The sequence below is a fragment of the Abramis brama genome (genome assembly GCF_963993115.1).
Source record: "Abramis brama genome assembly, chromosome: 1".
Lineage (NCBI taxonomy): Eukaryota > Metazoa > Chordata > Actinopteri > Cypriniformes > Leuciscidae > Abramis > Abramis brama.
The window spans coordinates 50,582,303-50,597,352 of record NC_139963.1 but is presented as its reverse complement, the minus strand read 5'-3'; the positions used below and the strand labels follow the sequence as shown (position 1 = coordinate 50,597,352).

Below are 15,050 nucleotides of genomic sequence, written 5' to 3'. Positions count from 1 at the left end.
GTTTGGTGCATATTTTTCCATGTAGCTCTCTCAGTGTCGGCCCCCCATCGCTACCAGATGGGTCTGACGCGCTCAGAAAAAGTGCATCATGTCAGAACAGAACGCCAATGAAATGTTTACCTGGCACAGCTTTAAAGCACAAGCAAATAATGACATTTTGTGATTGCAAATAAGTGCAGTGTCCTGTGAGTGTAACTCTACCGTTGCGTTAGCATGTGATGTGAATGTACGTCGAGTTTTACAGTTTTGGAACTGAGGCGGCAGAACTGCGGCTGATAGAATGTGCGCTGTAGCACGATACTGGGCAATTCCAGCGTTATGGACGTGACATTTGCAGTCAAAACCTGAAATATAAATTCTCAGAGAATGCATTTAATACCAATATATTGAAACGACTGTTTATTCATACTCCATTAATAAAGGAGTGGTTTACAAACCAGTTTAACATAATTTCTTTCATACATGTACAACAGTTCTTGTTGAGAATTAACAGAGATTTAGATTTTGAAGTTTCAATGAAAATGATGTACTCATGTAACATTTGTTTTCACCATTATGGTGTTTGCTTTAGTTGGGCTCTTGAATCTTTAACAATAGCTTTTTCTCTTCACTCTAAAAAGAGATGTGTTGATGGAATTTGACACATGTTGTGTAGATTTTTAACACACAATGTGTGTTAAAATGTAACTCTGGAAACACTCTAAAAAGAGATGTGTTAAAAAACAACACACAAGATGTGTTGATGGTATTTTGACACATGTTGTGTAGATTTTTAACACACAATGTGTGTTAAAATGTAACTCTGGATAGAATAGCACTGGGTGGAGGGCAGTTTGTTTTTATGAAAAAAAATGATAGGTATATTTTATATGGTATCCCATAAAATGCTCTAAAATAAATAAAGCAATACATTCAAATAAATAAATTAAATCTTAATTCATGAAAACTTAAAGATTAACGGGTGTTTTTTTGCAGCCAATCACATCATGCCTCTTTTTCAATGTCTTTTTCAAATGCTGCTTTCACTTGTTATTAATAACCAGATTGACTTTATTTCTGTCAGACTCTTATTGAGAATTAACAGGTTTTGGTGTTGACGATTCATTGAATGTTTCATTTAAAGTCACCAGAATCGTGATTAGTGTCAGCTTTATTTGAGCTCTTGACCCTTGACTCTTTAACATTAGTTTTCTCTGATTGCTGTAAATGTGTATTTATTCATTTGAAACAGCAGAAATAAACATGAGAAAAATATGCTCAGATTATAATATTATCATCATGAACATGTAAGATTGTTCAGCAGGACCTCAGAAAGAAATTAATATTTGAAAGATGAGTGTAATACATAAAAGATTAACATGATGCAATTAGCTTAAAATGAATTAATAAATACACAGTTCGTACAGAATCTTACAGTCTAAGGTATCAAACAGACCTCAAGAATCAGCGTATGAATCTCAACAATGGTGACAAACGAAATGCTTCATGCCGCAATGCATGCTGGGTGCCATCATTGTACAAATCTCATCCATGACTCCCAGCATGCATTGCGGCATGAAGCATTTCGTTTGTCACCATTGTTGAGATTCATGCGCTGATTCTTGCGGTCTGTGTTTGACTAGTTTCTGCTACAGATTAAAATTTTCAGAAAACATTTATTTTGTTATTCTGCACTGCTGGATAGCTATAACTAACAGTACATACATAAACTAAATGCGCACCATCCATTTACTCATAAACCTGATCAGATCTGCACTTGCTGATTATGACATCATCAATAAACATCTGATCATATTTTCAGTCGCCATAACAAATGTATTTTATTAAAATATAGTTAAAGCAGCCAGAGAAATATTAAAAGAGGAGTAAAGGGTCAAGAGCTCAAATAAAGGAGCCATTAATCACGATTCTGGTGACTTCAAATAAAACATTCAATGAAACATCAACATCTAAACCTCTGTTAATTCTCAATAAGAGCTTGTCTATGTAGATTCATGATGTCTAAACCATCCAAATGTTCAAACAAACTCTTTATTAAACGTCACTGGACTCCATAAACACAAGTTAACAATACGTTTCAGTTTTCATCCAAACACTCAGTTGTAAAAACACAGGAAGTAACTCTGGGAAATACACACCGACCAGTCACACACATGTGACACATATCTGACACAAGTTGTGTAACTATAACACATTAGTGTGTAAAAGGTTTCAACACACTTCTGTGTAAGAGGAATAACACATTAGTTGTGTTAAAGGTAACACAAAATGTGTAGTCCTTATAAACACAGAGATGTGTTAAGAATCGACACAGGTTGTGTGTTAAATTTGACACAACATGTGTTGTCCCTGAGCACACACACTACGTGTTAAAATCTACACAACATGTGTTAAATCTACACAACATGTGTTGTCCCTGAGCACACTCACCACATGTGTTAAAACTGACACAACATGTGTCATTTTTAACATCTCTTTTTAGAGTGATCAATCTTATGTTCCTCTTATTTCCTCCTGCACTATTAGTTCCACTAAATTATGTATGATGCAGAACTCTGAAAAAAACGGGTTGAACTCCACTGCTCGTTTCTGCGTCTGCTGCGTCCAACAAATTTTTCTTAATTTCAGAATCAGAATCATAATGAGCTTTATTCGCTAAGTGTGCACAAACACACAAGGAATTTGTTGTGGGTTGTTTTTTTTTTTTTTACAGGAACTCTTGGTACTTGCATACATACATATATGACATGAGAACAGACATTTAAATGAGACTAAGGAAAAACATAAATAAATAAAAATAACAAAAACAATAATAATAATAATGTGGTATACATCTGAAACAGAAGACTTGTACAGATTTGTGCATTATTTACTTTATGTGCAGTTTTATAAATAAAATTTGTATTTGTATTTACAAAATCTCTGATTACTGCTTGGTTTCTCCTAAAGTCCATGCTCATCTCCAAAGTTTTGAGCGTGTTCAGCTCCAGGTTGAACATTTCATACTGAGAAAAGCATAAGATCCAGGACTGGATAAATAAACACTTCTTGCTGTCTTCTTCATCATTTTTATTGTTAACAAAATTGAGAAGAGTGAAGATGTGATTATCACTCCACAAGAAGTATTTGAGATAGTGATGAAGCTGGATTACAACAAGGCATGTGGTGAAGACGGGGCATTTAAAATATGCTAGCAGAAAAATATATCCCTTGCTCGCCATTTGTTTTACAGGCTTTCTTATTCATGGAGTCCTACCCGACCGGTTATTGTCTGTCATTTTGGTTCCAATTGTAAAAGATAAAACTGGCAAAATTAACAGTAAAGACAATTATAGACATAGCTCTGGCCAGCACTTTGTCTAAGGTACTGGAAAAGTCAATTTTGAATAAGTTGGAAGAGTTTTTGCTGACCTCTGATAACCAGTTTGCCTTTAAACCCAAGCATGGAACAGATATGTGCATTTTTGCTTTGAAAGAAATCTTGGATTTGTACAATAGACAAAATACAACAATTTTTATGTGTTTTATTGATGCCTCAAAGGCTTTTGAAAATTATTTTCTAAATTGTACAAGAAAGGTGCTCCAAAATGTCTTGTGAGAATTCTGGTTTTCTGGTATGCCCATCAGTTAATGTCTGTAAAATGGGGAAATTGTTTATCTGCATCTTTCTGTGTCAAATGGAGTAAGACAGGGCAGCATTATGTCTCCGTTTTTATTTAATGTATATATGGACGACTTGTCAAGGTTTTTAAATGATTGTGGAACGGGCTGTAGGGTTGGCGACAGTACCATAACCACCTAATGTACGCTGATGACCTTGTTATTTTCTGTCCATATAGCGCTGAGTTACACTGAGTCCAAGAGCTGTTGCATGTGTGCACTCAGTATGGAACAGACTTTGATATAAAATACAACTCAAAGAAAAGCATTATTATGATAGCCCGGAGCAGAGAGGACTCCAAACTGGTTTTCCCAGATTTCTTTTTGTCAGGCAATAGACTTAAGGTCACTAATGAATGTAAATATTTGGGGCACTATGTGACTGCAGACTTGTCTGATGACAGAGACATTTACAGAGAGTGCGGCATGATTTATGGACAGGCTAACATGCTGATCCGCAGGTTTGGAATGTGCTCAACACCTGTTAAAATCAGACTCTTTAGGGCGTATTGCACTACCATGTATACTGCACACCTGTGGAGGCGCTACAAAAAGAGTAGTATGCAAAAGCTAATTGTAGCGTATAATGATGCCATGCGGATGCTACTGAGGGTCCCACGTTGGAGTAGTGCAAGCCAATTGTTTGTAAATGTGGGTTTGCCAAACTGCCCTGCTGTTCTGTGAAATCTTATGTACAGGTGCATGTGCAGGCTCTCGAGCTCGGTGAACAGTATCATCACTGCATTGACCAACCCTGAACTACAGTAAGCTCGGTGCGATATTCTTCTGGCATTTGGACTCACTGGCTTATGAGCCTATACAGGAGATAAATGTATTGGTTTTATGATGTATATGTATTTATGATTTTTTTTTTCTCTTTTTTCTTCTTGTGTGTAATATGGACCATTATTCACGTGTCTGAAATAAAGAATAAAAATAATAATAATTTGGTTTTATCTGAGTGTCAAACAATTCAGGAGTATCAACTACAGACACTTTCCTTATTTTGTTTTCACGTCACTTCTCAATCTTGCTTCTAGTTCTCATTTTGCTCTGATTCCCTCTTCTGTCTCTCTCTCTGTCTTTCTAGTGAAAATATTGATGGCCCCTCAAATGCTGCTGTGACTCTCTTCGGTCTCCTTTCTCACTCCAGTCTTCTCATGTCTGTTTTTCCTCTTGATCTTTCTGACTCATTATTTAAAGTATGTCTCATCATCATCATCTTGGTGGACCTTCAAACTCTGCTCTGATTTTCTCCTCTGTTTCCTTTATCACTCTCTCAATCTCCTCTTGTAGTTTTCTCTGCATTTCCATATGACTCATTTCCATAAGTCTCATTTCCATACGTCTCATTGATGAAAACAGGTGGCAAAAGCCTCTCTCAAACTCCCGTCGTTTCTCCTCTCGTTTTCTCTCCTCTTCTTCTCTCAGTCTCAATGCTTCAAGTCTTTCTTGTAAAAATTTTGGTGGACCTTCGAACTCTGCTCTGACTCTCCTCTCTGTCTCATTTCTCACTCTCTCAATCTCCACTTGTACTTGTTTCTCCTCTCGTTGTTTTCTCTCCTCTTCCTCTCGCAGTCTCATTGCTTTAAGTCTTTCTTGTAAAAATCTTGGTGGACCTTCAAACTCTGCTCTGATTTCCTCCTCTGTCTCCTTTATCACTCTCTCAATCTCCTCTTGTCTTCGTTTCTCCTCTCGTTGTTTTCTCTGCCTTTCCACATCCTTATGGAATTCTATTTCCTCATGGATTGCCTTAGGTCTCCTTGATGAATGCAGGGGGTCAAATAATCTCTCAAAGAATCTCTCAAACTCCTGTTGTCGTTCCTTCTCTCGTCGTTTCATGTCTTCATCTCTCAGTCTCATTGACTTGAGTCTTTCTAGTAAAAATCTTGGTGGACCTTCAAACTCTGCTCTGACTCTCTCCTCTGTCTCCTTTATCACTCTCTCAATATCCTCTTGCCTTTGTTTCTCGTCACATTGTTTTCTCTCTTCTTCTTGTCTGAATCTCAGAGGATCTTCATACATCTGATTAATGTAGTGTCCTCCTCCATTCTGCTCTATCATTGTGTCAATCTTCTTCAGTAGATCATTCACCTGATCTCTGTTATTCTCATCTCTATTGCTGAAGACGTGAAATCTGTCTCCACACCGCTGAACTAGATCTCTTAATCTACTGTTCTCCTGAATGACTCTCTCCACTGAATATCCTTCCAGCAGATCTCCATGAGTGAAGAGAATGATGGAGTATTTTAACAGTTCTTCACCAAACATCATCTCAATTATCTGAGCAATCAGCAGCTCCTGATCAGTGACTCTGCCATCTACTCTGAACACAATGAGAAAAGCGTGCGGTCCAGGTCTGGATATATAAACACTTCTTATGATCTCTGTCATTGACTCTACAGGGCTCATCTCTGTATTATATAATCCAGGAGTATCAACTACAGACACAGATCTGCCTGAAACAGTGGCGTGTTTCAATGAACATTCACGTGTTACTGATTTTGTACTCCTTATGGATTTAAACTCTCTCCGTGCCAATATTGTGTTTCCAGCTGCACTCTTCCCAACACCCGTTTGACCCAGAAGAACAATCCGTCTGTCATCACAAGCTTTAGATCTGACAGATAACCATTCCGGAGAGATTATGCAGGGGACTGAATCTGCAAAATAATAAACAAAAGCTCAGATATACAGAAGAACAAAGATATAAATCATACAAACAGTGCTTTATGTTTTTCAGGTAAGTCTAACACTATTTGGGTATGGAAATTGAATAATCAAATGTGAAATAACAACAGTCTTCACTGCATTAATTAAATATAAATTACATAAATCTTTGTTCAAGCTGCAAATGTGATTTTCTTTTTGTCTTTTATTGATCAAATAACAAATGACAGACGGCTGCAGGTTTATTCGGCTGATGTCACTTTAGGAGCTGCATGGATCCATATAATAATACAATGATATTCTTAAATGCTTACGTTCACTTCCCAGCCAGCACAGCCATGTGGGGCCCAAATGGGTTTGACCTGGGCTATCTAACTGGGACCCAGCCAGTTTTGTCCTCGGTTTCCATGTTGGCCCCACATGGGTTTGCCCAGATGAAATGAACACTGCTTAGTGTGCACACTACAGGCTGTTTAATGTAACACTTAATCAGTGTTGGAGGTAATGAGATAATTAAGTGATTGAATAATGATTGTGCATTAATGATGAACACCTGCTGTTAACAAGCAGAATCACTGAAGGAAAGAGAAACACAAGAACTACTTCCAGCCACTGCCTTGGATGAAATCAACTGAAGATAAAATACATCAAATCTCTCAAGATCTGATTAAACAACTCCACAAACAGCATTACCAGCTTCACTTATTACAAACCAGACTGACTTTATTTATGTCAGACATCTAACGAAAAGAATTAAGAAGAGGTTTAGATGTTGATTACTTTTTTGAAAGTAATAGTTTGATTTGATGTTACCATTGTGGCGATCAGTGTGTGCTTTAGTCAGGCTCTTGACTTTTTAACATTAGTTTTTCTCTGGCAGCTGAGTCTGTTTGTTATGGCGAGAACAGCAAGAGAAAATATGATCAGATGCTGTAAGCTGATTGATGATATGAATATGATCGTCATATAGTGGCTTAACTCATTGATTATTTGTGAGATTCATACTGGTAGTATGTTATTCATTTTGTTTTATTGTTGTGATTCTACAGCAAGAGATCCAGCACAGTTTAATCAGAACATCAAATGATTTTTAAAACACCATTTACACATGTTGGACTACTGAAAGTTGTACTTGCACAGAGACATCAAGAATCAGCATATGAATCTCAACAATGGTGACATGCTTCATGCTGCAATGCATTCTGAGTGCATCATACAAAACTTATCCATGGCTCCCAGAATGCATTGCAGCATGAAGCATGTCACCATTGTTGAGATTCATATGTTGATTCTTGATGTCTGTGTGTGAGTAAGATTAGGAGGAGCCCAAAATATGTAAATGGAGTTTTAAAAATAATTTGACGTTTTGATTAAATTCTATTATTCTCTTGTTGTAGAATCACAACAATAAAACAAAATGAATAACATACTACCGTATGAACCTCACAAATAATCAATGAGTTAAGCCACTATATGACGATCATATTCATATCATCAATCAGCTTACAGCATCTGATCATATTTTCTCTTGCTGTTCTCGCCATAACAAACAGACACAGCTGCCAGAGAAAAACTAATGTTAAAAGGTCAAGAGCCTGACTAAAGCACACACTGATCGCCACAATGGTAACATCAAATCAAACTATTACTTTCAGATAAGTAATCAACATCTAAACCTCTTAATTCTTTTCTGTAGACGTCTGACAGAAATAAAGTCAGTCTGGTTAGTAATAAGTGAAGCTGGTAATGCTGTTTGTGGAGTTGTTTAATCAGATCTTGAGAGATTTAATGTATTTTATCTTCAGTTGATTTCATCCAAGGCAGTGGCTGGAAGTAGGCCTAGTTCTTGTGTTTCTCTTTCCTTCAGTGATTCTGCTTGTTAACAGCAGGTGTTCATCATTAATGCACAATCATTATTCAATCACTTAATTATCTCATTACCTCCAACACTGATTAAGTGTTACATTAAACAGCCTGTACTGTGCATACTAAGCAGTGTTCATTTCATCTGGGCAAACCCATGTGGGGCCAACATGGAAACCGAGGACAAAACTGCCTGGGTCCCAGTTAGATAGCCCAGGTCAAACCCATTTGGGCCCCACATGGCTGTGCTGGCTGGGTTAAAGGGGTCATATGATGCGTATTCATGTTTTCCTTTTTCTTCAGTGTGTTATGTTGCGGTTTGTGCATAATTAGGAATCAGTGGTTAAGGTTTATTTACAACACTGTTCCAAAACAGTACAACCCAAATGTTCGTGCCTGTGCAGTGTTTTACTGAGGACAGTTTCCTGATCCTGGGAGAGTACAAGACCAGGGGCTCGTTCTTCGTACGTTGCTTATTACATCCGAGATAAAATGACACATCCAAGATGATATCATCGTGCTAATCATGATCCGGCTAATTGGGTTCTTCGAACACACCTGTTGTTTATGATTAGTATCGCTGGATTGAGTTATCTAAGATAACTGCGCGTTCATGCGCTGGTTTAAAAGGGGATATGTATCGATAGTAGAAACATTGATCAGCAACGCTGCTATTGGCTGCTCAGCGTGGGCGTGGCCAAAGAGCGCGCTCAGTTTTTCTCCTCAGCAGAGCAAGAACTAATAGTCGAAGTTTATTCGGAATTTTAATGTTTAATCAAAACGCCAAGAAACACCTCAAAGTCTGCAAAAGCCAGGAGAGAGGGCTGGCAAAAAGTAGCAGACAATTTAAATCCGTTAGAAGTGGCCATGTTAGATGTTTTTTATCACTTATTAGCCTATATGTTTGTATTTTAATAATTGCATAATTACTTTATTCATTGTAATGTCAGAGTCACCACACTAGAACATGGGAACAAATAAAAGTGAAGTACAAAAATATTCTACATAATGGTAATTTTTTGTTATATTATAGTCTCTTCTATAAAAGGCACTGTTAAATAAATGGTGTTTAAAAGCAACCAAAAAAAAGGCTGAAAAAAAAAAAAATGAAAAGATCTTAGTAGCCTACACTGTAAAATAATTTTTGCTGCATTAAATTAAGGCTGTACAGTCATTTCAACTGTTAAATCTTGAGTAATGATGAATTGCTTTGACTTGTGAAGGTGAAAACTGATAAACTTATGTTAATGTAAAAATAATTTGCCATGAGTTATTGATCACATTTTTCCCCAGTGTAGTTCATTGTAATGACATTGTGTTTTCCTCTTTTGTGCACTTTTATACAATACACCAACACTTGTATCTGTTCCCAAGAAAGTGGTGGCTGAAATATGTGCAGTAGGTGGACATTTTCTAACTTTCCAAAGGAAAGAAAGTATAAGACTTTGTAATGTCCATTTGTTTCCATTGCACTGGACAGTGAATAAACCCTCTCAGATAAACCCTGTCATATACCTGCAAGTGCATAAATAACTTTTACATAAATTACTTAATTTATAACTGTCATATAAAGGAACTAGCCTACCTGCAAGTGCATAAATAACTTTACATAATTTACACTTGTATGCTTTATGGCTGCAATATAAGTTGCAGGATTCCACATCTACAGAAAGGCCTACAGAAGAGTCTGCACAGACAGAGGAGACATAGGCCTACAGGTGGGCAGTGGATAGCCAACTTCTCCTTTTTATTTGTTGCATGAGGCATGTGTCTAATATCTCTTGTTGCAAGCACTTGACCACTGGCTTTTCTTACAAAGAACAATTGAAATAAAACTCAAGGAACTAAGCATATTTGTCTTTTATTAAACATTTAATGAGAAGTGTTTTTTTTTTGGCAATGTTGTATAATATGGCACATGCAACAATGTCACAGGCCCTGTCAGGTGTGCAACCCCTCAGACTTCTCAGACACTGAAATCTTCCCTTTAGTTAGCCAAAGTTAATTTCATTGTGTGCCCTTGTCCTGGCTAGAGCTGCATTGTAACTGGTTTGGGTCAGGGAATGGGGTCATAAAACACCTGTCTGCAGGAACATGTCATAATCACCTATGAAAAAATGCAGTTCTGTTAGGATCAGCATAAGTGTATGTAATACAGTGAGCTTGATATTTAATTGTGGAACTTTTCTTACCACTTTCAAATAATGTGCATAAATGTGAATCTCTGAAAATTCTTAAGTCATGCACAGATCCTGGACATTTTGCTTTCACATTTGTGATATGGAAGATTTTAGTCAACTGCCTTTTTTATTTATTTGATATAATATTATTAATCTGGAATATTAAGAATCACAATAGTAACTGGGCTGCACATTTACATTGTGAATCCCCTTTCTGTTCACATAATCCCCTTCATTGAGGCCTTGATGGCAGTCTATGGTAGCCTATAGTCTATGGTACCAATCACGTTAGTGAAGCCTGAGTGACATATCTGTAATCGGCATGGTCATGATTGCATGATCTTCATAAAAAAATTATGATAGCCTAAAAAAATAAATAAAAATGCTTTAAAAAAAAACTGCTTTACAACATTGGGTCTTCAGTGGCTTGGAAATGCCACAAAAAAAACCTAAAACTGTTTTTTAAACCTAAAAGCGCCAGGTAAACTCCGATTGACACGACAGACAGCACTTTCCATCAAGTTCTCCGCATCTCCAATAGTGTAAAGGAAAGAGCCACTCGCAAATAATCTTAGGGCAATGCAAACAGTTTGTGCTGTAGCCTAGTTAAAGCCCGACTCCGACAAGTCGAAAATAAATGTGCGTTTCCAACAAATTAATAATGTAAACAACAATCTCACGAGTCACGAGAAAAAATATACATCTCAGAAAGTGCACCCAGCAGGCACAGGATATAGACTACAGCGTCGGTCAGACGTTGGATTTTGGTTTACTTTATTTAATTTTCATTTTAATGAAATCATATTTTGTATTTTAAAGTCACCATGATGGTGGTTAGCATTTGCTTTAGTTGTGCTCTTGACCCTTGTCTCTTTAATATGAAAATATCTCTGGCTGCTATAATTGAGTGTTTATAAAGCTCAATTGTTGTAGCAAAAAAAAGTCATGAGATCAGGTGGTGTTGGCTGATGATGATGATGATGATGATGACGATGATATCATCATGTAATTGCCTGAATCCCTGATCTTATTCAGTGTCTAATGCTTTGATTATATAGGATTGAGGTTTTAATATTGTTTTATTCATAATATAAGTAATTTGTTTCTACAGCATATCAAGCAATGTTGTTAATAAAATGCTTGGTTATTAAAAACTATTTAGTGCACAAAAACCTTTCATCTATGCCAGTATTTAGATGCACACAGACATCAAGAAACAGCATATGAATCTCAACAATGGTGACAATCAAACAAAATGTCCAGATAATCAGATCAACTCTGAGCATAAAACAAGCTACAAAAAAATCCAGCTGCATAATTTATTAATGCCGCAATGCATGCTGGGAGATAAGGGTGAGTTTTGATTGGTGGTACCCAGAATGCACTGCAGCATGAAGCATTTCATTGATTGTCACCATTGTTGAGAGTCATACACTGATTCTTGATGGCTAAGTAATAATGTAGAGAGAAAAGTTTAATGCACTAAATGTTTTTAAAAACCTCTATATTATTTAGTAAACAACACTGCTCTCATGCTGTAAAATTAAATGGCTTTGATTATAAAACATTAATAAAACACAGTCCTTTATAATCAAAACATTAGACACTGAATATGATCAGGGATTCATCAATATCACCTGATTTCAATTTCTCTAAACTATTTTGCCACAACAATTGTGCTTTAAAAACACACAATTATAGCGGCCAGAGAAAATGTTATACTAAGAAGTCAAGGGTCAAGAGTCCAACTAAAGCAAACGCTAAACACCATCATGGTGACTTTAAAATACAACTTGATTTCATTCAAACGAACATTAAATAAAGTCAGTCTGGTTAGTAATAAGTGAAGCTGGTAATGCTGTTTGTGGAGTTGTTTACTCCTCCTCTGCTGAGATCTTCACAGATTTAATGTGCTGCCATGCATGTCACATTTTTTTGCGGTGCTTATTCCAACCAAAATTCAACATCTGTCTGATGTTGGAGCTTGACGCCAAACAAACGTTGGGTTTAGACGTCAACCTGATTTTCATTTTCAACCAAAATATGACGTCTGACTGACGTTGGATTAGTTGGAGTCCAACGTCTTCCTGACGTCACATTGACGTACTGTGCCTGCTGGGCACCATCGCGCTGCGCTGGACTTCCCGTATCAGCTCCGCTTATAAAGCCGCGATCTAATCCTGTTTACATGAAATAAGCCTGCTCCCGAGCAGGTTTAAGATTGCACACCTGTTGCTATGACAGCAAGTCCAGGATGAGCTTCGAAGAACCAAACAATCCAAGATCATGCCAAATCGTCAACAATCAAATCCAGCTAACTGAGTTAGCGACGTACGAAGAACGGACCCCAGCTGTGCAAAGGCTATTTCTAAAAACAATTGGGATAATTATAACTTTTCTAGGGCATTCTGGCACTTCTGAATCAGAGCCTGTAAGTGTGTTTTATTATTTGTCAAAGTATTTGCTTTTGTTCAAATGCAGAGGTTTGTGCAGTGTAGTAGAGCAACGCAAATTGTTTGTCTTTCTTACGATCAAAAGTGCAGAGATGGATTTATGTTTACAAACATAGGCGTCGATTTCGGGGGGGACGGGGGGGACGCGTACCCACCAGATTTCGTCATGAGTCATTTTGTACCCACCACTTTTAACTTCCGTCCATATTAATTTGACTTTTGGTTCGATTTTTTTGACCGTTTTCAGTGGTTGTGAGGAGCAATATGAGAGAGAAATTTGGTAATCATTGTCTGACCCAACAAAAAAACATTATAATATTCATTTTATTTTATTTTCCGTATTCGCATTTATGAGGGAAAAAACAACATGTCAGTTCTCGGTTACGGACGTGAGCGCTCTGAAAGCGGCACTAAAAGACTGCTTTAAAACTTTCACAGAGACCTCAAACAGAACAGCTGCCTTTCTTTAAAGTGAATTTTGTTTTGTATTAATTATATCTTAATTTTAATCAATGTTTCATGAACCAATGGATTTAATAAATAAGAAGTAAATAGGCCTATAGCAGATAATCACGACATTGGAGGCGCCGGCGAGTGAACTGGAGTTCGTCTCATAAATGAACCGAAACTCAGCGTATAATGTACATTCACATTCACAGCGTATTTAGACACATTTAGACGCAGTCATAATCATTACTTTTACCGGTTCCCAGCAAACATTGGTCCGACGGCAACGTCGTGTCCCTGGCCAAAAATAGTCGCGGTAGGACGGCATAAATCGGTAAAAATATGTAACACAGAACATTTCCTAAAAATGCATTCAGATACATTTATACATGTCTACAGTTCTCTGGGGTTGCATGTATAATTGTTATTTTGACTTTTAGCTACGTGTAGTTCAATAGTGTATCGGGTGAGAGGACGTCACCTGGCGACGTCTTTTACACGTGCATTTATAGTCCATCATGACCCTCCATCATGAAATCCTTGTGAAATACGCAGAAGTTGTGCTTAATCCTTGCATGGTTAATACTGCAATATCTTGGGATCTTTTATGCAATAAAATCAAATTTAATGCATGTTGATTACCTTTTTCTAATGTTTCATTCATGATTCATTCATCTTGTTCCATGGTTTTTTAAATTTAGCTGTAGACCATAAAAATATTTTGAAAATAAGTGCATGTCATTTACCTAAAATTTTTAATTGTATTTATTTTAAAAATAAATATATTCTCTTCCCTTAGATGATGTGAAGAGGTGGAGCCCAAATGCTACAGACTCTGAAATTGATGCAGCAATGGCAGAACACCTAAAACACACTCCAGGAAGAGCTGGGGTGGTGGATACAAAAAATGAGCCAACCAATGTGTTTAAGGGATAGTTTACCCAAAAATGAAAATCGTCATAATTTACTCAACCTCATGTTTCAAACCTGTATACCTTTCTATGTTATGCTAAACACCAAGATGTTTGGAAGAATGTTTGTAACCAAGCAGATGTCGCTTCCCATTAACTACCATGATCATTTTTTCTCCAATAATGGTAGTCAATGGATGCTCTATTTGCTTGGTTACAAACATTCTTCAAAATATCTTCTTTTGTGTTCAGCAGAAGAAAGAAACCTACAGGTTTGGAACATGAGGGTGAGTAAATGACAGAATTTTCATTTTTGGGTTAACTATCCCTTTATATAATAATTCAGTATTTTGTAATTGGTATTTTAGTTTGGTTAACAAATCGAGAGCTTAGAATTATAAGGTTCTATCTCCGTTTAGGGTAGTTTATTGAGCATCAAAGTTTTTAAACTCGGTTTATGTTTTGTGAGATGGAACCTTTTTATTTTATTAATAACTACTAACAAAATATATATTTTTTACAAAAATAACACCACACAGGCATTAATAAACACCTAATGGATCAGATTGTCAAAAACTCAATTTCGGACAAAAGTGGAGATAGAACCTTATAATTCTAAGCTCACGAAATGTTAAACATTGAAAAAAATAAAGAGAAATTTTTCCTGTTCAAGATAAATAAAATGTTGTGCTAAATCAGAACATGCTTCTTTTTTGCTTATGTCCACAATGTGTTCTTGTTTGTGATGTACACGTGATTAAAACGTTTTATTGACGTTCAGGTCTGACTGGACCAATTTTGGACCTTTTTAGAACCTTTGTCAAGATGTGTAAACCTCATGACTTGATTGCCTTTCACGATGTTAC

At 36.7% G+C, this 15,050-nt stretch overlaps 1 protein-coding gene across 1 annotated transcript in view; it reads right to left on the bottom strand.

The window, feature by feature from the left end:
• Nucleotides 1-1,611: 1,611 nt before the first annotated feature.
• The window catches only part of LOC311081506 (uncharacterized protein), a 58,475-nt gene continuing 45,036 nt past the window's right edge, over nucleotides 1,612-15,050 (bottom strand). The window contains exon 13 of the mRNA XM_084112056.1: nucleotides 1,612-6,323. Coding sequence (XP_083968182.1) covers nucleotides 4,879-6,323 — 1,445 coding nt within the window. The 3' untranslated portion in view covers nucleotides 1,612-4,878. The remainder of the gene's footprint in view (nucleotides 6,324-15,050) is intronic.